Source organism: Osmerus mordax, chromosome 23 (genome assembly GCF_038355195.1).
Source record: "Osmerus mordax isolate fOsmMor3 chromosome 23, fOsmMor3.pri, whole genome shotgun sequence".
Lineage (NCBI taxonomy): Eukaryota > Metazoa > Chordata > Actinopteri > Osmeriformes > Osmeridae > Osmerus > Osmerus mordax.
This window is the reverse complement of record NC_090072.1, coordinates 3913982-3940526: the sequence shown is the minus strand read 5'-3', so window position 1 is coordinate 3940526 and position 26545 is coordinate 3913982. Positions and strand designations below refer to the sequence as shown.

General features: G+C 47.0%; 1 protein-coding gene across 1 annotated transcript in view; it reads right to left on the bottom strand.

Annotated features, from left to right (window-relative positions):
* adam19a (ADAM metallopeptidase domain 19a) overlaps positions 1 to 26545 on the bottom strand; it is a gene marked incomplete in the record, with an annotated part of 39243 nt that overhangs the window by 6724 nt on the left and 5974 nt on the right. The window contains 12 exon segments of the mRNA XM_067261297.1: positions 675 to 783; positions 1548 to 1743; positions 2036 to 2125; positions 3274 to 3451; positions 3544 to 3686; positions 4400 to 4484; positions 5109 to 5275; positions 5878 to 5949; positions 6664 to 6729; positions 8768 to 8954; positions 11636 to 11712; positions 16867 to 16945. Of these exon segments, the coding sequence (XP_067117398.1) occupies positions 675 to 783; positions 1548 to 1743; positions 2036 to 2125; positions 3274 to 3451; positions 3544 to 3686; positions 4400 to 4484; positions 5109 to 5275; positions 5878 to 5949; positions 6664 to 6729; positions 8768 to 8954; positions 11636 to 11712; positions 16867 to 16945 (1449 nt within the window).

The following is a 26545-nucleotide window of genomic DNA, read 5'->3' as shown; positions in this document are numbered from 1 at the left end:
AACAAAAGCGCGCGCACACACACGCGTCAAAACGTTAGCGAAGACACCCATGGGTACTCTCCATCTTAAGCATGCTGAACAAGGGAACCACACAGAGCCACCAAAACAAGGGATTAGGAAATGGATGAATTCGAATTCGAGTTGAATACAGTAGATTATTGAAACAAGCTCTTGGATACGTCAGCAAGGATGTGTATATTTGGCAGCTGGTCTATCCTCTCCATCTTCTGATCCGGCAAGTCCGCCCCTAGAGTCCTCTATAATGGAGCTGGCTGACGGCCTATCACGCACATACAGGATAGACGTCCACTACCTTCATCTCACTGCCTTATTTGCATAGCTAACATGCTAATTTGGCATTATTGATTGGCCATGGCGCCCCGCCATGAAAAACATCTCTAAAAGAGGAATTAAAGTCTGAGTCAGAGTGCGTGCTTGTGTCTGTGTGTGTGTGTGAGACAGAGATACCATGCGGGTTTGTAAGGCTACTCAACGAGGATGAAATGTTGAGATGAAGCAAATTATGTTTGTGAGGGAAGCTGCTTTGGAGAGACTAAGTCAACAGTATTTCATCGGAGTTAAAGTGTAACAAGACTGGCAATATGGAGAATATAGAATGAGGGAGTTCTAGAACATTTCAGCTGACTTGTTTGCGCCTGTGGTTAGGGTCTCACCTTTTCTCACACTTCATATAGTTGCCTTGAGAGTCCTTGCCACAGTTTCCAAACGCATTCCCGGCTGCGTTGACGTCCTGGAAGCAGGCATCGTGGGCAGGACTGGCACCTGAGGAAGCCATCCGTTATGTAAATCATCTGGCGTTACCGTGGTAATCAATTCTCATTAAACATTCATGCCATGGGTAATTCCAGGTCGAATCAGAGTTAAATTTAGAACAAAAACTGCCAGATTTCAGTTTTAAGCAGAACTATAATTGGGAGTGAAAGGATATTTTGTAGAGGACCAGTCAATAACAAAGTAAGTTCCTCTGAAGTTCCACCTTCCACATTTCAGTACCGGACAGTAACCCCCCCTAATATGCCAACATCCACTGGCTTTGAAACAGGAACTAATAAGCACTGTTTATTTTAGTCAACTACAACCAGATGGATGGTCTGGCACAGGGGACAGTTCGGTTACTTTTCCAAAGACCATCTTGATTGGCTTTGAGGCAGCCATGAACTTGTCAACCCCTATCCTGTCATGCATTATCCATGTAAATGAGCTGAGGCAGGATACTCAATGCTACCTACAGTATCATGTAAATGCAGGGGCGAAGGTTTAAGATCCTTATCATTAATTATGCTAATAGTGTTCTTTGGAGGAGATATTAATCAAATGCCGGAGTTTCTCATGCTACCGATGTCAGAAGGTGAAGATGTGCATCTATTACCAAGTTAGGTACTTGATTAAAGCATTTGACTAGGGTTATCAAAGAGCACACTGTACCCAGGGAACAGGGTAAAGGTTTAGTGTGTGTATGGGAGAGTGTCTACATATAAGGGATCCATTAACAAAATCAATAACTTGACCGGTATTCAAATGCTTACCATAGCCCCATAGTTGTAGGCATTGTTGCTCGTGAGTGAGGCACATGCCGTTGTAGCAGTAGGCCAGCCCATACTGACAGGACGAGCCGTCCAGCAGATAAACGTTAGCGGGGCAGTAGGGAGAGCCACCCGTGCAGTACTCTGGCAGGTCGCACGCCCCCGCCGGCCCACGACACATGGTACCTGCCTGCTTCAACTGGACAAGAGGTGGACACAACCATTCATGGAAGGAGGGGTGAGGAAGTGAAGAGATCTGTGTGTTTGTGTGTCTACATGGTTACTGGGCACTCTATAAGTGTACAATTAGCATTTCAGTAAATGAAGTGAATTGCAGCATAGGTGCTAAAAGGCTTATGGAATTGCCAATGTGCTAATAGCTATAGCAATGTGATAAACGTACTTTAATGTTGCCTTGTTTACAGGTCCACAGATTGCATTGAAACACTAAACGGAGTCAGCTTTGGCCGACACAAATGTGTGCGTCTTACTTTACAGTCCTTGCAGCAGACACCGTGAGCACACTCTGCCTCTTCCTTCAAGGTGCAGTTGTTGGCATTGCAGCAGTTGTTGGTACACTCCTGTGCGTGCACACACACACAGACACACCCGGCACACACAAGCACCCTCTTAGTAATCTCACTACACACATTATCAATGCAGCACGACCGTGTGCCCACACATACGAGCACCTCTTCCTCTCACATTCACTGATGCGTCTCGCTCACAGACACAGACAGACACAGAGACTCTCAGCTCAGATACCCGCTCCTCAACTCTCTCTACTTCTCTTCTCAACGGAGGGTGTTAGTTCACAGGTGGGAGTCGGCGTGACAACGCTGATCGACACGTCAAAAGTTTTGCGAAGGTGGCGGTGGTGGTGAGGGGGAAGGGGGGTTGGGGGGGGGGGAAAGCATGCCATCGTACTCGTGTCAGACGGAGATGAAAATGACATCTCCCGTTGCCATGGCGCCCCGGTCGGGCTCGAGCCCAGACACTCTGAACCGACGTGGAAGTCGGGAAAGCGAGAAACAGCAATTATGCAGCGGGGAGACAGGGGATCAGGACCTGCAACCATGGGAAGGGCCCCTACATCGACTTAAGACGAGAGGCTTCCGTTACTATGGAGTTTGGAGAGGAGTTCATCATCGAGTGCCTTCTCTGTAAACAATATGGCTGTAACTTTTGAGTCCTGCAGGCGATGAGACAGCTACAAGACCGTTCCAAACAGTCATGAGTTTGACTGGCACAGTGAGCTGGAAAGGTTACAAAGCTGTATATGGAACGCCCATACCCTTGTTTGCATGAAGCTGTCAATTCTCCTCCAGAACTGGTATGGCTTGGTAAAAAAACAATGAAACCTTGTTGGCGGCCATAATACTTAAACAGGTGGCTTGTTAGATGGCGGTTCTATCCTCGCTGTGTACCTGTCAGTTGTGGTTTGAGTGGGAGTCAAAACAACCTCTACATAGCCGGTGATTCTGTCAGCTAGCAATTAGCTTCTCTTGTTTTTCAATCTGCGTTGCTGGCAATTGAACCAAATGTAATGTACCTAACCGCATGTCCACCAGGCGTGAACACCTCGATTGTCCCTCACAAGACACGTCTTGCGGAATATCTTAACGCTCCTAGATCTGTACACAAACAAACCCCCCCCCCCCCCCAAAAAAGAAACGCATCGATGCACCGCCAGTGACTTGAGAAGAAGTGATGCAGGCTTGCTTCTTACCTCCGGCTCACCGCAGTCGCACTCCTCTCCGTCTTCCACAAAGCCGTTGCCGCAGTGCTTGCCCCCCACCAGGTCCTTCATGTTGGGCATGTTGAAGAGGCACATCCCCCCTCCCTTCTGGAAGTAGCTGTCAAGGTCCCGCTTGCTACAGCGGCTGAACACCCGTGGAAACGGATGCCTGTTATCCCCCCCCCCAAAGAAAAAGACTACAATCAGACCAACTGCTGCGTCCATTTTGTCTCCTCGGCGGCCATTTTGTGTCTTCTTTACCCTGTTGCGGCGGCCATGACACAGCCGCCCTGCTCGGCGGAGGCCTCCACACAGCAGCCCTCGTGATCGTGGCTCATGCCAAAGTTGTGGCCTATCTCATGGGCCATCGTAGCAGCTGCACCAATTGGCGAATCCGAATGGTCCTGTGGAAGCACCAAAAGAGTCCATCTCTTCATCACACGCGAAAAGAACGTTTTTCAGAACGGATATTCAGACTGATAGCCAACTTGGCAACCACATCAGGAACCATATCTCCGAACATAGCTTTTTCTGGTCTAATGAGGTTCTTATCTCTACACTTGTACATCAAAGGCCCGCGTGCCTTCATGCTGTTATTCCTTACAAGACATCAGCCGTTCTCTTGATCTCTAGGTCTCTCTCCCGCTCGTGGACATCCACCTGCGGCGAGCGCTGTTCAATCTACTATGTTGTTTTTATCCCTGTGTGCGAGTGCGTGTGTGTGTGTGTGTGTGTCCATTCACCGGTGCTGTTGCAGGATGGCCACATTAGGATTCTCAACCCGGCCTTAGGACCTAGGAGAGCTCATCTAATAGAAGCCTATTAGAAGCTAATCAAGCGTGGTGCAGCTATCGATCTGCTTGGCCTGCCCCCGCACCCACCTCACCACAACACCATTGAGAGATAGGTAGGATACATATTGACACACACACACACACACACACACAGATAATCAACAAAACACACACAGACCGATACAATCAATCCCACACGCACAAATTCGACGCGACACACGCATCAAAACACATCAAAACACCTCGACAAACAACACGCGCACACACTCGCCAACACAAACACAGACAATCAGCACCACAATCATCTCCGGATCCTGACATACCACATTGATGCCTCCAGAGTTTTCCAGGCTGCACATGCCTTCCAATGGAGCCATCCCGATGGTGGTTCCTTTGAATATCACACCCCTATAACACACACACACGCACACAAGTAGGCACGTAAACACACACACACCAAAAGAAAATCACTTAACCTTAATTTCCACCGTATTGATGTGCAGCAGCTAGCTTTGTGGTGGATTCACATTGATTGCAGGTACAAGCGTCTTGTAAGACAGAGACAGGCGATGGCTAGGCCAGGCTTCCTGACATCACTCTGACTGCTGCTCGTGTCTCTCGGTAACAGTTGTCACTTAGCTTTCCAAACCTAATCAAACACAGTCCGAAAAAATCAACAATAACACGGGCCCTCTGGAACTCCAAAACTAATTACGACCAACAGAGGGGCCCCCCAATTTGGGCTTTATGGATGAGAGTGTGCTGGCAGGCAAGCTGTGAGCGCGCCGCCCCAACGCACCGAGGCGTGTCCTTCCAATTACACCTCGCCAAGATCTTTAAGTTAATAAAACCGCCGTCGAGCTAATCGTTTTATCAATCTGTTCCCTAACGAAGTCTGAAATTGTTACTGGGGACGTTAAGAGACGCGTGCGCGTGTCGTTTGTGTACGCCAACGCGCCCGTGGCGTTTCCTGTGCGAGAGTTGTGCGCTTGTGGGTTTCGCGCATGCGCCCGTGCGTGACCCATCACTCACGTCAGCAGCTGGGCGTTGTCATGCTTCTTGCGAGACTTGAGCTTCTGCCTCCACTGCAGGAAGGACCAGAGGGTGGCGTTGGGCTCCTCGCTCACGATACACTGGTCCCGCTCTGTCCACACCTCCAGACCAATCAGAGGCACCCGGATGTTCAGAGCCCTGTAGAACTGAAACGCACACAACAAAAAAACACCCGCTAAAGCACTCAAACGCAGTTCAGCTCAGGACCGTGTGATCGTATATCTGCTAGGCACGCACGATTCCCGTCTGTAGACTGGCCTTCTGTACGGCTCACTAACTGGATAGCACAATCGCACAATGGATTGCTCCTTTGATCTCATTTGAAACAGCTATGGTCTGTACTCATTAAGGAACGCAGTCACACAAGACAATGTCAAAACCCACCTCAACCTTTCTGTATTAGCGATGTCCTTCCTAGTTGGAAGCGATACTTTTATCAAATCAGGTCTCTGCGTATGACCAGACAAATAGTTTGAAGCGATTTGTTAAATATGTGTCATTTTCAATCTCTTTCATAAGACATTCTCACAGCTGGGCGAAAGCGAAAGAACTTGAAGGGACAAAATAGATTAGAAAGAGTAAAGTAGCTCATTCTAAATAGGAGAGACTTACTGGTACACTGGTAATTTTGTTGGGGCAGACTACCGCCCATGCTCTGACAGAATCTATTATACTGACACTGTCAAGCACAGGTCTGTTTATGCCTTCGGAAACAGCATCCAAGACTTGCAAAATACAGCTGGCTTACCTTATCCACATAATTGGCAATTTCCATTATCCTCTGTTTGGTCTTCCGATAGTCCTTATTCTGTCGTTTATACTATATAAAAAAGAGAAGTGTGAGTAGCACATACTAATGTGCGGCACTGTTGGTGTCAGTAAATATTACGAAACATTCGAAACATTCAAATAAGAAATTTCCCCCCTTCCCCAACCGTACCCTAATCAACCTTCATAATATACTCCAATTACTCCCAACAATCAACAACAATGCATGGATAGGATGCTATGGTCCGATTGGTCACCATGCACTGTTACCAGCAGCCAATGGTAGCTAGCTAGAGCAGGAAATAGCCCCTCATAAAGATAAAACTTCTCATCGCCAAAGCCCAGTGTCTATTTAGGAGAATGAGCTTTTCTGCCATTAAACCCAACGAGAAACTTCTTCTCATTAGAATGACAAATCTTTCCCTCTAGTCCTCGTATGCTTGCCTACACAGCTACATTATTATCAGGCTGCTGTCCTCTCGCACACTCTGCCCTGAGTTTAAGTGTGGAGGAAGCCAATTAGACTGCAAGAGATAATTGTTCGCATTGTTTTGTATTCAATTTTGACTGAAGCTTCCATGGCTGCTTGACGTCATTGGATGAATACGAAGGCGCCTCCCACATGCACACGCGAAACAACGCACACGCACATGTGTGCACGCCTAAAAACGAGACACGTATACGCACACGCACGCACCCACCCACCCACCCACCCACCCACACACACACACACATAAAGAGCAGTTAGCAGTGATTGTTAGCTCACCAGTGTGCTGTCTGCAACAATATAGAGTTCCATGTACTTGGTGGTTCCCCAGGCGTTCCTCCTAACCTGGAGAAGTCAGACACAAGGGGGGTAGAGGACACAGCAAGGCCAATAGGTTACCGGTCGATTTTGGATACTGGACACATGATTGGACGTTCACAACATTACTGTTCCTGTTGCTCTGTGACCACCGGCCAGCCGATCATCAAATCATTTCAACATTGTTATAAACAACAATGTTATAAACCATGGCAACAGGACAAACAAAGTCAAGTTTTTGGGCAAGTGAAACTTGTGCAGATCTGGTAACAGTACAAACAGCCATATTTGTCTGAAACCCTGTGAGTCTGTTTTTGTGCAACTCTTAAACATTCATCCGTATCTTTCCATCATTAATTTTCCGCTTTGCTAATACTTGATTTCAGCTATTAGGTAGAGACTTTGTGGCAATTAAAAATCATTGATTTATGTGTTGAGGCATTGCAGCCAGAACGGGTCTAGACTGAAGACCAATATCATGGAGCAGCAGGGATGCAGTACTCCCTGCTGCTCCACACACACACACACACACACACACACACACACACACACACACACACACACACACACTCTCACACACACTTTCACACACACTTTCACACACACTCTCACACACACACACACACTTTCACACACACTCTCACACACTCACACACACACACAGTCGGATTCAACAGTTTTTTTGGAGAAGCACAGAGTGGTCCGAGGGCGGTGTGTATCTATCGCTGGTATTTCAGCATAACAGCCTAGGGTTCATGGCTGGCAGCTCAGGGAATAGGGAACGAAAGTATTCGAGCCACGTTAAGACGGAGAGGAAGAGAGAGGGTAGGGAAAGACAAACAACTGGGAAGAGCCAATGGAGGTTGGGCCAAACCGTTTGGAGACAGAGAGATGGTGTGAGTGAGAGAAATGGAGAGAAAGAGGGACGGGGAGAGAGAGTGGAGAGAAAGAGAGTGGCTCATCTCTCTTGGGGGTCCATGTCTAGACAGCCGAGGCCAGAATGACCCACTAAGGGGACATGTTCAGCATTCATGGCAACACTGGAGCAAATTGGTCGTCTGTTTAGGCCTTTCTTCCCCCTCTACTGAGACACACTAACACAGCACCACAAGGTACAGAGACAGACAAGAGCCATGGTGACCAAACAAGCCCCATCATTCCTCTGGCTTTCAGTCAGCACAGAGACAATTGGGTGCTCTAAAATGGCACTAAGAGAAATCCAATATTGCGTTTGTACCCACATGACAAAAAGATGTTCATTTCCTCTGCAGGAGAGAATACACTCGCCAAGTGTGTGTGTGTGTGTGTGTGTGTGTGTATGTGCTGTACGCACGTGTTTGAGGACAAAATGCTTGCCGTGTGCGTGTGTGTGTGTCGTGTTGGGAGTGTGAGAGCGTGGGGGTTTAGTCAATAGCTATGTAATCATCTACGGCAAAAAGGGAATTATTACTCTGTCCATCACCACGGAGGTATAAATGAACCACACAAAGAACATCCATCTCTTTGAGAATATGATACCAGAAACACAGCCAGTCTCACAGCAAAGAGACAGTCGTTCAGTCATTGTGTTCTTTAATGCCATATAAGGCTTCTCTGTGAGCCACTGACACCTCATTATTGTTTTAAAAAGGTACATCTTATAACTCTAATCAATCCATTTGAGAACCGGCAAGGTGTCCTCTGTGCTGTTAGCATGAGTGATGCGCTTGCGGATAATTCCATTGGAATGTGTGATGTCTTCTTTCTCTGTATGCAAATACCCCGAAACATTCTTTGTTGCATCTCAGTTTGTGAAGCTCTCTGATGCATCAGCACATCCACTACGAAGCCTACCATCTGTCAGACTCAAGGAAAACATGAACTTCTGCACCCACACATTGTCTTCCAGAAGAAAAGAAAACATCTGTGTTGTTTCTAATAAACACAATCTTCCAACTACTTCATCTATAATTATTTGTATTTATTTTATGCCATTGCTACAAATCCTTTCATGCAGTTGCAAGACTTTGACTGTGTGTTGTGACTGAGGAGGGGTGACGTGTTCCAGATGGGTCTGACAGCTCACCCTTTGATGCAAAGGCTTGAGAAGGCTGGAGATGAGGTCGCGAGGGCGTCCCGTCTGGTGACCGTGACCGCAGGTCCCGCCCGTGCCAGGGAGCTGCTCTGCGCTGGACAGCAAGTGGTGGAAAGAATCCAGCCCTCCAATTGGCTCAAGGTAGTACGTGTCGTTCGAGTTCAAGGATATCAGGCCCCTGTTTATTTGGATAGGGAGAGATGACAAGGATGAGATGATTTGACAGGTACGGTGTCTAAAAGGAGAAGAGGCGACGATAAATCTCCTTGTGGGGGTAATTCGTTCCGCCTCAGACACGAGCACAGCAACGAATTCTTGAACAAATACCAGAGCGCGGAACAGACATCGAACATTTCACGCATTCTATTAAAAAGTAAGTGACGTTAACATCCCGAGACGTACGACATGAGAACCCCCCCCCCTTGTGAAAAGTCAGTACAGTCTCACAACCCTTCGCGTGCAGCTTGCACGGACCAGCAGGGGGCGCTAGGCGACACCCAGGGCCTGGGAGGAGCTTCCTCGGAGCTTCTGACCACCTCTAGTAAACGCTCCCCTCCTGTGGTGGAGCAGGAGGAGAGCCAGGCCCAGAGGATATGAGGCTGTAAAAGGCAATTTAGTGACAAAGGGACTCGCTCTCCACCAGGCACTGTCACGAAGGCTATCCAAGCTGTCACCGTGTGTGTACTGTGTGTGTGTGTGTGTGTCTGGGTGCCCTTTTTAACATCCACCTCACGCATTTAAGTGTGTACTATGTCTCATACACACATACACAAAAACACACACACACACACACCCGCAGTCATTCGGGCAGGCAGAATGCTAACGACTCCTGGCTCTCTTTCTGACCTCAGTAGTCTGCTAATTGGACGTGAGTGGTTGGAGCTCCACTTAGCCCGTCCGTAATTGTGGGAATGCACTCAGTAATCAGGCTCAGTTGGAGGGAAATGTTAAAACAGAGAGTCGTCCAGAGCTACCTTTAAAGACCACTTCCTATAAACCAAGGGTCAAACGGTTATATTGAGAGTTGTTAAACACGACGAACTCCATTCATTAAGGGGTACTTTGAAAACTTGTAGAATCAGTCCACATGGAACTCACTTTAATTTATTTGAATTTTTTATGTTTATTATTAATGTTGAAAATTACTCGAATAAAAAGCCATGACATTTTTTATTGACCCAATAAGTCGAGTCCTGGTCAGTGTGTGTGTGCGCTCTGAAGAGTTCCACAGGGGCACTGTGGACAGAGGTCCATTAGGCCCATCTAATGTGTCTCGTCTTCAGAGCCCTTTGTCTGAGCTGGTGTTGATTCTACCTCAGCCATGACACACGCTACAGACCACTTGTGCTATGAAACAACATGCATGCACAGCCCGTGTCAGCATTAGCACATGGAAGGAACCTAACATCCATGCTTTTATTGGAAATGTGGCTGTAAACACAGGTTTGTAGTTGTAGTTGTGGCGGAAGGTTCTGGCACTGTGCTGTGACTGAATTTCATCCAGTGGTGATGGAATAACACTGTTGCTTGTTAGCATGAGCACCAGAGTGAAACCTGATCCAGGAGGTGCACGCTCAGGAACAGTAAATACACAGCAGCAACCAGGCCAGAAGTGCAGAGTACCGGTCAGCGACGGAACATTCCGAACCAAAACAGCTTTGACCCAGAATTGTATTGCTGTTGCTCTGTAGAAGACAAGCTTTTTCGAAAGGCTGACACTGCGATGAATGCGGTCTTAATCTCAACAGTCTCCACAGCATACTACCTAGAGAAATAGCAGACATTATTATGAATGTGTGCAAGCCAGCTTAGTTCGGGTTGCTGTCAACAAAAGGAATTTGATTTAGATGGGATTAAGCTCGGTTGTAACAGTCTGCCGACCTCAAGTAACATTTTCATTTGGTTGAATTACAGTCTTTGATGTGTCCTCATGCCTTGCCTCCCCCCAATGGCTATCATATCAGGGGAGTCAGATGGCTGACCGGTGAGAGAGTCGGGCTAGTAATCTGAAGGTTGCCAGTTCGATTCCCAGCCGTGCAAAATGACATTGTGTCCTTGGGCAAGGCACTTCACCCTACTTGCTTCGGGGGGAATGTCCCTGTACTTACTGTAAGTCGCTCTGGATAAGAGCGTCTACTAAATGACTAAATGTAAATGTACTAATCATTGAGGACTATCTCTCAGTATCTCCTCAATGAGACGCAAAACAAGAGCCTCAGTGATCAACTGCTGTGGTGGATGTAGAGGACAGTGTGTCAGGAATACAGGATATCAGGGACAAATAAGGAAGTTCAATTAATAGTTCTTATGAGAGAAACTTAAACACCCATATCGGTGCAGATTCGCTGAGCAGGCTTTAGGAATTAATTTCAAATGAAAAAACGTTGGGTCTTCAACTGGATCAAAGTCATGAATATTTTTTATTTGGGTGTACCTCTGTGGCGGTGGTATTCTTGCCATGAGAGTGCTCCCATTTCAAAGCATTTGATATGTGAGACTCTGAATTAAATTTGGTTCCGAGGCTGTGAAATCTTTAAGACTTTTAAACTGCCACCAACTGTCTCAGAAAAGATTTGAGGAATTGAATTAATGAGTAACTTGCCTAGTGGCTCCCCAAAATCCCCTAAGTATCGTAAATGACCAGAGAGCTATGATGATTTCAGGTTCATAACTTCAATTCTTTGTTAATGGAAAACTCAGTTCACTGTTCCTTACATGTTGTGTTAAACAGTGATTGGAAACTAACAGTGTAGTCGTGTCGGTGGGGGTCACGATTCATTAATAGCTACATAACTGCACTGCCTAGTACAGTGACACAGACATCCCTATTGGTCATTGCTAGAACCTGTTCTCACGTACCTCACTCCTGCACAGGTGCTGAGGGCGACCCAGGAGTCTGTGTGTCCCCTCACACGCCCATGGTAGAAGCAGTGATCCTGGGAGAGAGAGCCAGAGAGAGAGAGCCAGAGAGATAGAGAGAGAGAGACAAAGACAGAGATGGACAGACAGAGAGAGAGAGACAAAGACAGAGATGGAGAGAGAGAGAGAGAGAGAGAGCCAGAGAGAGAGAGAGCCAGAGAGAGAGAGAGCCAGAGAGAGAGAGAGAGAGAGAGAGAGAGAGAGAGAGAGAGAGACAGAGACAAAGACAGAGAGAGAGCCAGAGAGAGACAGAGAGAGAGATGGAGGCCGACAGAGGCAGGGGTGTGGGATCAAACAGAGAGAGACGGGCGAGAAGAGAGATGAGGCGGGAGAGAGAAAGAGAGAGAGAGAGAGATCAATATTTTTTTAAATCTCATTCCACGGCTTCCATACAAACACTTGACAATGTTTATGCACCCCAATTCCTATAGTGCATCTCATTAATGAATTGCTCCAGCCAGGGGATCAATATGACGGAGATGCAAGGAGGGGCCCTATATGCCAGCCATGTAAAAAAACAATGTTTCATCGCCGCACGGCAGGTTCCCAAGACGCCTGTTGTCGCCCCGGGCGATCGATAATCACACATAATGCCCCCCTTTAGTGTGATTGTGTTCCAGTGTCGGCTGGAGATCCACCGTCACAGCCCCAGCACAGCGTTTGCTGGAATGTTCCGACTCTGACGATGGGGTTTAGTGCAGAGTGACAGTTGGATGAGGGGTGGAGGCGACAAGTTTGAAAAGCACCGGCTGACCGTGATGTATGTATCAAGGGTTATTTTAGTGTTGGGAGCAACACTACTTTCATTGTGCCTCTGTTACCATAGAGATCTCAACGTTTTTCTGACGAGCAAGGTCGCTGTACAGCTTGTATATTGCCTAGGTTTTGGTTTCCTGTTACAAACCTTCCGGATCGTAGAGGCACTGGCCCTTTAACAGAAGTTCTGTTAAGTGAATCGTGAACATTCATACCCACTTTAATACATTCACAGACTGAGCTGTACTGCAAGTCCACAGAATGATTCTATAAATATCGGAGCTCATATTTCCAAAGCATCCCTTTTCTGTAGTATGTTTATATGCATGTTTATTGAACACTGTTACTTTCTGTTGAACTTGTTCTCTTCGTCAGAAAACTAACTCCACTTTCCCTTTGAACAGGTGACCATGATGCTGTGTCCAGGACGTGATGTCACAATGGTCAGGGAACAATGGCCCTTATTTGAGTTGTGATGTTTTTCGGCATCCCCCGAAACATACAGAGATCCAAGCGAGGGGGAATTAATGCTCCAATTCATTTTTCTGAGCGGTCTTAAATTGTGCATAAATGACAATTCTCAACTATTTAAAAGACTCTGTCAGACCATCAGACCGTGAAATGAGCTCATTTATTTGAACAGCAGAGGCGATGGGGTACACTCATGCATGGCGAACATACAAATCAATTGTCAGTGAAAACGTTCTCCGCCAATCTACAGCCCCTGTATTATTCTCATTCACAAATGCACACCCACACACATACCCTCACCCACAATACAGTACCTGTGTTGCAGGTGTGAGAAAGAAATGACTTGCCACCTGTGAAGGCATATGTATACAGTCAACAGATGCAGATAAACCATTGAGGCTTATTCACAAGCACACAGAGGTCATGTTAGCCTCTCTCTCTCTCTCTCTCTCTCTCTCTCTCTCTCTCTCTCTCTCTCTCTCTCTCTCTCTCTCTCTCTCTCTCTCTCTCTCTCTCTCTCTCTCTCTCTCTCTCTCTCTCTCTCTCTCTCTCTCTCTCTCTCTCTCTCTCTCTCTCTCTCTCTCTCTCTCTCTCTCTCTCTCTCTCTCTCTCTCTCTCTCTCTCTCTCTCTCTCTCTCTCTCTCTCTCTCTCTCTCTCTCTCTCTCTCTCTCTCTCTCTCTCTCTCTCTCTCTCTCTCTCTCTCTCTCTCTCTCAACAACAGTTACTGTTACTGTTGTTGGTGTTGGCGTTTGTTGAGGCAGTGTGAAAAGTATAGTGAGGAGGTCTTCTTTATTATGCGTTAACTTGAAAGGAAAAGGACAAGGTGGATTGTGTGTCGCCGGTGAAATTGGGTTTTGCAATTTCTGTGCTCTGTGTGGAAGAAAACTTCCATTACTATTTTGTGTCCTGTTTGCATGTAGAGAGGTCTGCAGAGTCGCGGTCTACGAGTTTCATGCTACGTTTCTTGTGACCACAGGGGAGAGACCTGCGGCCCTGTGTCACAATCCAGGATACTACAATGAGACACACAGCAGGGGATCCAAAACCGAGGGGGAATTGCTTTTTCGAAAACGCAGGCTTGTCATACTTGTCGGTAACCCTTTTTTTCTTCATACACTTAGACATATTTTTACAGAATGTGTCGTACCAAATGTCTCCTTTGCGTTGACACACAAAGAAAAGGAAACACTGTGTGATTTTCTGCTCATTTGCATATCCACCAAATCGGCTGTCAAATTACGAAGGCAGCCACTGTTGCTCAATTTAAATATCGGGCAATTGTTTGGAACTAATGTTCTGTTAAGAAGCAGGGCACTAACAATTTAGCCAATTTTATGTATAAAGTGTTGTAAAAATTCTCAACCCTATTATCCAATCAAATTCTCTATTTATTTTTCAAGACTCAAACAATCTAATCCATAATCTAGGGCACCAATTCAAAAAAAAATATGTACAGTATATATAGAGTTTTTATTGGGCAGGATAAGTAATACATGGGAATACCTAGCATATACATTGTTTATAATTGTCTTTTTCCTTTTCCTCTTTTTGATACACTCCACTTATAAATAGCTCAACCTGGGTATTGAACTTGTCATCCAAATTGTTATTTAGAGTGATGAGTCACCTCCAGTTCACATGCATTAACCCTTAAACCCAGACACCATTTAGAAAGCCTTATCCTTTGTTTAGCGATCCCATGGTGGTTATGTTGGGTTTGGGATTAACCCTGACCACAACCACCAGAGTCAGGCTGTCCCAGACCACTCAGGGACCAGCACTTTGTGGCTGAGAGCCTGTGGTTCTTAAAGCACTCTCTCCATTTCCTACTTTTCTGTTTTCTCCCTCCCTCATTTCATATCGATATTGTTCGCTCTCACTTGCTTACTCGCTTCTCTCACCCTGTAAGTTCTCTCTCTCTCTCTCTCTCTCTCTCTCTCTTTTTAGACTCGATAAAGGTCAAAAGGTCAGGCGCTTTGTGAAGCTCCCCACTCTCTACTGTGCCCTCTCTCTCTGTCTCCTGTCTCTATCTTGGTGTGTTTCGTTTTTTTATTCTTCTCTCTTCTTCGTCTCCCGTCTCTCACTGTAGGTCTCCCCTCTATAGACGCGTCATGATGGCCTCAATCTTTAGCCATCAACAAATTCATCCAGTCCTTTGATGACAGATATTCTTTCATAGATAATGGCTGATGGTGGTGGCTAACCACGTGAGAGACCTAGCAAGGCGATCAATGTCAGGCCTGTGGTCCCCATTATCCGTGACCACAACATGGTTTGAATGGGGAGCTTCCACACAAGTGTGTGTGTGTGGCGCCATCTTCAGTGTGTGTGCTTGTGAAAACAGTGTGTCTGTGTGCGGGTTTCTGAAGATTGAGTGTGTACAAACAGATACATTGTGTGCCACTATGTGTGCGTGTGAAAATGCCTTTCGACAAGTGAATGTACTGTGAGCGTGGACAGTGTGTGTACTGTGTGTGTACGTGTGTGTACTGTGTGTGCGAATGCTTTTTTACAAGTTTGTGCGTGCGCGTTTTGATTCGCTCAGTCAGAACTTGAAAGAGACGTCTGTTCCCCAACCTAAAGCGTCCTCCACTGGTGACTGGTGCTTCCAAGAGGGGACCCCCGGCCAATCAGACGGCCAGTGTTGCCTTTCATATCCCCCCCAAACAGGCTGACATCTCCAGCTATAACAGCAAGCTCAGGCCCGCAGACCTGGGCATCCCAGCAGCATGTACAACATACCAGCAACAGCAGCAGTACAGGCACTAATCCTTTATGCATCGCTCGTGTCACTGAGAAAGTGTGCCTGTTCCTTTCGTTGTGACAAAGTCAAAAAAAAGAAATCATCTTCCCTTATGAATTATACAGACGCAAAACATACCCGTGTTCCGACAATCTTTTTTTCCCTCTCTAATTCCGGTTCGCTTTCGTTTTCTTTCTTTTTTCCCCGCTTCTTCTGTGTATTTCGCAATTTGTGAGATGTCAAACTCCGACAAACGTGTCACTTTCTTACCAATGCAAAACTCAGCTGAAAGTGGAGTTAAGCCACACAATACGTTACCACCTCTCTCCGAGTCTGTGATAAGTTCTATTGTTAACAGGGAGAAATGACATACTGATTGCACATGACCCGGCAAGGTTTTCAGAAAGGCTACATTTCCCTGCCAATCACTTCAATTCAGGGAGAGAATATTTCACACAGTCCATTACCCTTCATTGCTATCCCTTGTACTGTGCAATTATTCATAGTGAGGGCAAATGTAGTGTTAATCAGCAATGATGACAAAAATGACAAAATTCAAGGATGTGATAAATAAAATGACTTTTTGGGAGGGGACAAATGTTTACGCTAATCTGGAGAGGTGTATATTTTTTACATTTAGTCCATTTTAGCAGACGCTCTTATCCAGAGCGACTTACAGTAAGTACAGGGACATTTCCCAGAGGCAAGTAGGATGAAGTGCCTTGCCCAAGGACACAACGTCATTTGGCACGGCCGGGAATCGAACTGGCAACCTTCAGATTACTAATGCGATTCCCTCACCGCTCAGCCACCTGACTCCATGCATGTACTGATTCTGGTGTGTGTGTGTGTGTGTCATGTGGACTTGGCATGTGAGTGTCTCAGAATAATCACATGACGTGATCACAGCCTCAGGGCTGTGAGGAGAGAATGAGTGTGAAGTGGGAGTGAGAGATGGGAGAAAACCAGAGAAGAAGACAAGAGTACAGAAAGAAAGAGTACAAGAAGAAAGAAATGGTGACAGATCGAGAGGCGCCAGGCCAGCGAGGAGGGGAAACGGGTGGCAAACCTGGAGGGGTGAACGAATGAAAGAGAACATCAGAGAGAGAAAGGGAACATGGGGGTTGGAGGAAGAGAATGGGCAGGGGGGGCGGAGGGGGGGGGGGGGGGCGAGTTTGGGAGAGATTAAGTGAGACTCACAGTGTAATTGGTGGCCACAGTCACTGGCTGCCCATCTTCAGTGTAGTGGGTCTCTGTGAAGTCAGCTCCCAGCAGGTCCCTGAGAGACAGACAGAAATAACGAGAGTGAGAGGGAGAGCGAGAGAGAGCAAGACAGAGTGATGGAGCGGGCGACGAGAGAGAGGAGAGAGAGAGAGAGAGAGAGAGAGAGAGAGAGAGAGAGAGAGAGAGAGAGAGAGAGAAAGGAGACATTAAAAGGATTGAGAGTAATAAAAATGAAGACCACGACAGTAACAAATCTGTCCATCAGGACAAAAACATGGGACTACACCTCGTAACCTTATCACAGTCCCTTTCTCTCTTATGCCGGCAGCAGGGAACTTCAGAGCGTAAAACTATCTCACGTTTTTTAAAATGTTTGCTTCAAAGTAAAGACACGGCACAAAGCTGCACAGCTAATCACAACCTCGTTCTGGGGGGCCATTTCCCCTTTTGAAGAAGAGAGAGCATTCTATCATCTCTGTGAGGGATCGGCACATTTGATTTGGGGGGGGGGGGGGGGGGGTATCGGTACAATCTACTCAATTAAACACTGTATCGGGGGGCTTTGAAGGCCTTTCATCTTGATAGACACACATTGATGAAGGGGGGAAACGGACGAGAGGAGGCAGAGAGAGGAACAGAGAGGGATGACAGATGCAGACGTCTGAATCCTTCCCCCGTAATCTCATCATCTGAGATGGATCTGTCAGTCGCACGTGTCAAAGCCGGCCCCAAACTTTTAACAGGCGTGTTCCTGCGACTCTTTTGTCGCTCGCTGTTCTATTGAAAGACCACCGAAAGAACTGGTAAGGGAAAGATAAGGTGGAGTGTGTGTGTGTGTGTGTGTGTGTGGGGGGGGGGGTGGTTGCGGGCAGAGAGCACATCCGTCTTCGTCTGTGAAAGGTCACCGAACAACTAAGATTCATGGGCCCATTTAGGACCACCGGAGAAATAGGTGACATTTGCCATCGTTGATGACAAAGGACCCAGATGTCAGGAGGTCCCAGCAGTGTCACTTGGATGTCATCAGTACTGTTTGTCAATACTGCTGTCTGGACCTGACGGGCTCCATGTGTGCTCCATGCTACAGACTCCACGCCATTGAGAATCGTTAACAGCCTTGGACCTTGGACCAATACCAGAGTTCCCCCCCCCCCCCCCCCCACCACCCCCACCACAGGAACACCCAGCGAGACACAAGCGTAAAAAGATGCACACAATCTGAACTAGGCAAGTTTGCATTATGCTATTTTTTTCAGAGGGTTCATAACAGAGCTCTTGCCCTTCATATAATTCTCCGAATTTTTTTCCCAGCTTGTTTTCTGGTGGGTTATTTAAGCCATTTTCTTCTCGGAGAAACATATGTTGATTACTTTCCTTCACGCGATAGTCCATTAAAGCTTTCAAGAAAGTAGAAAGACGGAGTACTGTTATTGTATTGTCATGGGTGACGTAAAAGCTGGTAGACATCAATGCGATTTGGTCTCAAACACAAATGTGAGAGAACAGGAGGTCTGAGGGAAAATATTCGAGTAAAAAAACTATATCAAACTGCCTTACTTGAGAAGAGACCTTTTAGTGGATCTGCTGCACTAATCTAGCCTATCCTTGTCTAGCCTGGGTAAGAAGCACTGAGGCCAAAGACCTTCTGTTGAAGCCATCCTCAGCTTCGATGTACAGGGTCAGATGCAACTTGATGAGTTTTTCAACCTGAGATTCATGGAGCAGTAAGGCATTGGCATTTCAGGAGGGGGGATATAGATACCAGTTATCTATGGGGTTGATCCAGACTGTGACAATCAAGTCACTTTTTTATATTGTGAAAGAAAAGAGAGAGAGAAATAAAGAGAGAAGAAAAAAAGAGAATGATAAAGGGAGAAGGAAAGCCAGTATTGCTTCCTGGGAAAACACGCTCCTCAGAAATAGGACAGGCGCTAATTTCCAAGCCTCTCAAAGGGTAATTGAAAAAAGTGGGTCAAATAAGGGAGATAATTGACTTCAGGACTCATCGCTGACGAAAAACACCACCTTTATGTGACTGTTAAATTGCGCCCTCCCACAACTGTGTTCTCCTTACACTTTACATTTCAATCCCTGCAGCGCCCTTACTTGACGAGACCTTTTAGTGAACCTGGTGCACAAGGCTAATCGTTGTCTAGCCTGGGTGAGAAGCACTGAGGCCAAATGGTTTCCGTTGATCACCCAATCCTGCTGTTTTCCAAACGAGGAAGGCTCACGGAGAAAGGCAGTGGACAACACAATCTGTTTTGTACTCCTCTTCTGTCTCAATTAACGCCTGAGGCAAGTGTTTGAAAAAAACAAACGTAAAAAAAAATACAATAAAATGGTGGGGTTTGGTAGAGTGAGCTGAGAAATGGTCACCTGTTTGTTTTTTTTTAATCGCCAGTTTTTTGGTGGGGGTTTGAGTACAGCAACCCATTTGTTTGAGCACTTATCCCCATCTTCCACAGGCAACAAACTGTGCAAGCTAACATTATGATTTTCAAGTACGGTGGGGTTCCACAATGATTCCCACCCACACCCCGCTAGGAATGGCTAACGTCAATGAATAATGCTCATTAAAAAGACTAGCGGCGAGCATGTCTCTCCTAACGCCGCTGTGCTGAATGCTAATACCAATCACACAGCCACACTCAGGCTTTTTTCCCTCTCTGTGGTAGTTTCAGTAGCCAAGAATACTTGGAGCTAGAGCTAGCTTTAATCTGGCTGATCATCATTTGTGCTAATGAGCAGGCCTAGTGAGAGATGCTGGACACAGAGCTGGATGGGAGTGTTTTGCGTGTGATCTCATCTCCCTGTCACAGAGAGGGAGAGAGAGAGAGAGAGAGAGAGACCCTGAAAGAAGAGCCCAAGCCCACCAGGACTAAGTATGAAACCTGTGGACAACCTTGTTTATAGCATGCAATGCTACATAAGCTCTCTGTCCGTGGGGAGAGAAGCACAGGTGTAGGTGTGACAGCACAAATACTCCCCAAGTACATTCACAACACGGAACATTCTATTTTCAGTGGTTGCTAACGTATTCACAGCATTTCATTGGAAGCAATACATTTTTATACAGGAAGGGTGTGTGACAACCAAACCCTGAAGACAAACCCATGAATCCAACTGCCAACTGAATAAAATACACACGAATAACTCTGCCTACAGGCGCTGTCTTTGTGTGGTTGAAGTGGAGGGAAGAACCAGACAGATATTGTGGATTCGCAAATCCAAGCTGACAAACAGGTTTTATGGTCAAACATCATATTTACTTATGCAAAGGTTACTGTGTCTGGACAGTCCATATCCTTCGCTGAATAATGGCGTTAACGTGGAATCCAAGTTAATGAAAAACATCTTGGAGGCTTGTCTGTGCAAACAAGTAAACCGCCCTGGCATTTCAAAGTGGCAGCCTCCATTGAGCTAATAATATAACAATGTGTCTTCAACAGTTTGAGCTCAACTGTGCCCCCCTGCTATCATGAGGACAATTAACAAAACAACTTCTGGAGGTGTGAACTTTTGCAGGCACAGTTTGCATGTGTTTATACTAGTGCAGTGCCCATTTGAATGAAAACACTTGCGTAATCTAGCAAAACGGGGTGGATCTCAGGGCGTATCCTGCCGTACGGAGGGATACAATTCTGGAACGATCCATGGCTCCATCGCTTTGTGCAGCTCAACATGGCAGCAAAGGCGTTCATATTTATGTCTTGCAAACTGCTCATGCAATTAACTTCACAATATGCATGTCCTGGGTCCTGAGCGACACATCTGCATCCGATAACAGGAAACCACTGCGGTGCAGAAAGCAAACCGAAAATCCCTCACGATCGACTATAGCAGGGCGTGAAGACGAAGCAAGAACCAAAGTTGGTTAAACGCTCCGGCTCTTGAACCCACATCCACACATTATGTGTTTGGCAGTTGTGCTTCTCTTGGTTACCCGAGGTGCTTGTATACCGGACACGCTTAACACCTTTCATGTTTACTGAAAGACATCTAGGCCTGGTGTTGAATATAAATCTTTCTAGTTTCTAATTGGTTTCAGGGTTTTTTCTCTTTGGGTTGGCCAGCCTTGAAAAAGTGTTGAAATCATTTCTGAGACCACTACTTGATTTCACTGAATATAGGCCACAGGAGTCAATGTGCTCCACTCACTGATGTGATAAATTAATTAATTTTGACTATTACAGTCAGCCAAGGAATAAAGCCTCAAAACGTACTTCCCTAAAAGCAATTTAGGAAATATCTCTAGGTACACTCAGGGTTTATCTATCAGAGCAAGGTGATGTACAAAACGATTTGTTATATTTAAAAGGCATTTTCTTTCTTTTCGAATGTGTACTAAACACTTTCAAAACTTTCCCTTTCATTCTCGCAAGAGAATGACTAGTTGACCTTGTGGGAAAATCTCTCATCTTCTCTACTGCGAACGCAAGCAAACACTCTCAGGGAGGGGATGGAGGGAGGGACGAGGGAAGGAACTGCAGCACAGGGGCCTGATGGAGATTGTGGTCACGGTGTCCTCTTTCCTCTATGTGTGCTCCATCTCTAGTGCTTTCACTCTATCGTCACTGAGTGTCTGGTTTCCAAATACACTAGTGAATCATAATGCTGGTTGATTTTAAGGAGTGTTTTTTGGGGACTGGTTATTTCGAGTTGTGGAAAGTAGGGCCGTTTATCAGAGCTTTCTGCAGAGTCGGTTAGGAGTTTTAGGTTCGAAGTTATAACTAGGTCAACTGTGTGATATATTACAGACACAGATACACGCATGCACACGCATGCACAAATTCTCTCACACACACACACACCGAAAAACAAACGAGAGGGAAGTTATCATTCCAAATACATTCTTTACTGTCCTGTCGAAACAAAAAACATCCAGCGCCTGTCTCGACCCCAGAACAATGAGCCAGCACGGCCAGCTGCTTGGCTTGTCATGGATGAAATGGGACCAAGAGCCCAACACATAGCTGGTAAATTAGGGCCCGGATGACCCACTGCCCTACTGACACGCACAGAAAGTACACTTACACAAAACATCCAAATGTCCCGCCCCCCCCTCCTCCTCCACATACAATTTAAGTATTTCCTTATGTGGGCCATTACCTCATACAACACACACACACGCACGCTCCCCCTTCTCTGCTCACAGAGGTCCAGACAGGGCAGGAAGTTTACAGTATAAAAATACGCTTTCGGTAACAACAACAACAAAAAAAAACACAGGCTCTGTCTTTCTCCCTCGCTACTGCAGTTCCTCTGCTCCCTTTGCAACCCACACCTGGCTGGCACACACACACACCAGTAAGCGTCCCTAACGTCTGCAGTCTTTGGATTGGGCTGACAACCGAGTGGGACATCTGGGAAAGGTAAACATTTAGCTTTCATTTGACTCTTATTGCTGGTTAAAGACAGTCAAACAGCCATCCCCACGATATCACTAGTTCTGCATGTATGTAAGGACATAAAACGTAATCTGTGTGCCAACTTCAATACAATTCTGAAGACATATGCAAATCAACAGAATGATTTTTAAAGCACCGTCACAGATACAAACAAACTAAGTGACATCATCAGACAACCAAACAAAGCCCCCTAGCAACGTAGACAAAGAAAACCCATACCTCAGCCCCACCTATTGAAAACGTCTGCGCGTGAATCATTTGGAAGGTGTGTGCGGATCATGTGTACTGTCTGTCCTAGACGCAGATGTACACTGGAGTAAAAGGGCTCTGAAAGGGGACATTCATCACTTTGGTGAACAAGGTCACACTGCATCCATCACTGGGAGTGAGGTGATAAGACAACATCAGATAACAAAAGGTGGCTTCAGCACAGGTTTCCCAAAGCTATTTTAACCAACTGGACCCCCCACCCCCTCCCCCTTCCTAGACCGACGCGAGAACAGAGATTACAATGTTTACGGAGTGTGTGCACGCCGGCGCGCACGCGAGTGGGTGATTGTGTGTCTGTGCGAGAGGATGTGTGGACGCACACGTGTGTGTGTGTGTGGGAGTTAAGAGGTAGACGCAGCCTGTGGAAAACATCAGCGGCGAAGCTAGCCCCGGCTAACGCAATTATCTGTGTGTCCCTCCATCCTCTGCAGGACATCTGCGACAACAGAGCTGGAGTCTGGGAGAGGCGCAGGGGAGGAGGGAGGGAGGGAGGGCATTGGAACAGCCCACTGGACTTAATGAAGGAAACAGAAGACCATTATTCTACACAGGCAACAAGATTTCCGCCAGACACACAGGCGGCTCCTATAGGCCATGTGACTGTGCGGGCCCCCTGGGAAAGAAGCACCGAAAAGGTTCCCCTCGCAGAAATGCTGCGCTTTGAAACAAATCAGCATTCCAACAAGCTGGGAAGAGTTCGAGATTCACCTGACAGCCATTCCCGTCACATCGCCCCCCCGTCCACTGACAGCCAATCAGAGAGCTGACCTGACAAGCCACCTCACGCCCAGCATCGACCGCCTGTCAACACACCGCGGTCACACTCCCAGTCCGGTGAAGACGTGCACACCACACACACTCTCCAAACACTGCAGCATTAACCGCACACACACTAATTAGCCACTGTGCACGTTCCAAGCCTGTCTCAACCCATCACCCTACATCCAACTACGACCCTCTCTGTGGTTTAGACTTCCTTGTTCGTCAGTTTGATGAATACTAGGCCTTCTTACCCCTATTGGGGGGGGGGGAGAAATAATGAGCTTTCGGTTGCCCTGCAACACATTGGATGTCGTACCTGTAATTGAATGAAGTCGACACGTACAATCCAATATTTGGTCTTGAGAAACCGAAAACGCACCGAGCCCTGGTGATGCCTCGCTGCAGCGATCCATCACAGGCCTGGCCTCAGTCAACGAGTTAGTAGGCGTTGCAAGGAAGTCTTTAGGGAGTAGAAGCATGCCAAGGACAGCTAGGGGATCCTTCAGTGTGTGTGTGTGTGTGTGTGTGTGTGTGTGTGTGTGTGTGTGTGTGTGTGTGTGTGTGTGTGTGTGTGTGTGTGTGTGTGTGTGTGTGTGTGTGTGTTTGTGTGTGTGTGTGTGTGTGTGTGTGTGTGTGTGTGTGTGTGTGTGTGTGTGTGTGTGTGTTTGTGTGTGTGTGTGTGTGTGTGTTTGCAGAAACACAAGGCTGTGTGTGATGTCGGAAGGAAACCCAGCTGGTGTGGCCGGCTCCAACACCACTTCCTGTCCCCCCCCGTCAGACAGAGCTCTTGCAGGGGGGCCACAGGCTCAGGTCTGGCTTGTGTCTCTCCCCCCTCTCTCTCTCTCCCTCTCTCCCTCCCTCCCTCCCTCTCCCTCTCTCTCCCCCCCCCCCTCTCTCTCTCTCTCTGTCCGCGTTCCCTCCTCCTCACAGCTATGTTTTGGAGAAGCTTTTCCATGTTTAGCCTCTCCTTCACTTACTCTATGGACCATTTATCTACTTCTCTCGCTCCTTCCTCGTGTTCTGTGCATCTGGGCAGACAGACAGACCTCGACCAGGAGCAGGAAAACACTCTCTCATCTTCCTCCGCATAGACAACCTCCCTGGATTAGGCCAGGTTACTGCAGATTACAGCACATTTCCAGAACAAAGCCAGCATCGATCCGGATCCCCAATTAAACCCTGTCCTCCACCAACACGACCCCTCCCCTCCCCCACTCCTCCCCTCCCCCGGCCCAACTCAAACAAACTCATTCCCCCGGATATCGATCGGCCTCCGTGATAATGAAATTACGCAGAGCTGAGAGGGAGTAAAAAAAAAACTCAACTACTTCCCCAAACTACAACAGAGGTCTAAAACAAGCACTTATTAAGACCTTTCCCGGGCCTAACACACCTGCAGCTGATGGAAGGTTATCTCAAAGCAGGCACGCTAGCCAGCAGCTCATCATTATGTGTAAATGATCTTCATGTATATCTCCTATTTACATGCAGCTATATGTATGATCCCTGAGGGGCGGAGAGCATAATCAAGGGAAAAAGCACTTCATTATCATAAACAGAGCTTACGTTTAATCTAACCCGCAACAGAAATTTGAAATTAAAATTAAACGCCGTCTTTAAACTGTGTTCCACTCTTGTGTAACTCTAACTTGGTTGATGTGTGTATTTGTCTTTTGTGTGTGTCTGTGTGTGTGTGTATGTGTGTCTGTGTGTGTGTGTCCGTGCGTGCCTTCTGAAACCCCTGAGATGAACAGACGCAGAGATAGAGACGTAAGCGGGAGAAGCTAAACAAATTAATTGAATGATATGGCCAATTGTTTTGATGATGCTGACATTAATATTTGATGGCTACCCTGTTGGTACTGCTTCAATAATGGATCGCATTTTTATTCCACTCCAACCTCAGCATGGAAAAAAACAACTGTCTCTCAAATGCAAACCATGAGAGAAATAGAGAGCAGAAGTGGAGAGACACTATTTCCAACACCAGAAGCATTGGCAACCCGTGGCAACCTGTTGACCTTGCAAGAGGTGGGGGTCACCAGAGTCAAACCACACCTACCCCCATGCTTTTCCTATACCCTCTATACCCTTAGGGGTCTCTAAACACAATGTGCTGCTCTCTCCCCTGACTTTATACAACTCAACTGGCAGTCAACCAGTCAGACAAGTCAGTCACACAGTCAACTGTCAGACAGACAGACAGACAGACACATAATCAAGCAATCAGACAGGCAAGACAGTCAGACAGTCAGAGACAAGTCAGACAGTCAGTCAGTCAGACAGTCAGACGGACAGCAGATTCAGTTTGCCAGGGTCCTTGTTTGCTGAGTCGTGTGTGTGTATAGAGCCCGTCATGCACTGTGTCTGGGCATGACGGGTTCAGACTTGCTCTGGTCTTACGTCAGCTGGCATTCCTCCCATGATACACCCCCCCCCCCCCCCCCCCCCCCGACCACAGTCACATACTGAATCTATTCCAAGGATCTCTGTTGGCGTCAACCACGCCCCCCGTCCCCTTCATGACCCCCCTCCCCACGCCATTCTCATCTGTTCAGTTCCACAGCCGTCGGAGAGAGAAGGAAGGTCCATTAATAAAGTTTTTTGTTTCACTAAATGGTTCCCAGTTTCCCTGCAATGGCTGTCCAGTTCCCCAGGACCCCTTCCACACAGTTCTCTGGATTCTGCGACCCTCCCCCTCTCTCCCCTCTCTCCCTCTCTCCCTCTCTCTCTCTCTCCCTCTCTCTCCCTCTCTCTCCCTCTCTCTCTCTCTCTCTCTCTCTGTCCTCCCTCTCTCTCTCCTGACCTACATTCTGGAGGCCAGACTAAACGTTGAGGTTGCATTGCAGGGCCCGCACAGGGGTTAAAATAAACATAGGACATGCCAATTGAAGTCCTGTGTGACCGACCGGGTCTCAGAAACTCGGTCAGGTCGAACACGGTCACCCAATGATTCTCCGACCTTCCGTCTCCAGTCTCACGCTGTCTCTTTCTCTCTCTTTCATCCGTCTCTTTTTTTTTCCCCCCCTTCATCCCTCGCTTCTCCCCGACACCTTCTTTGTCCTTTAAATCCCGTCCATCATTACCACCGCCTCACTGCCTGTGTGTGTCTGCGTGCGTGTGTGTGTGTGTGTTTGTCATGCAGCGGCTAATCTCTGTCGCCATGCGCTGTCCTGCAGACTCGACTTGACCTTGGAAGTTCCGTTCAGTTG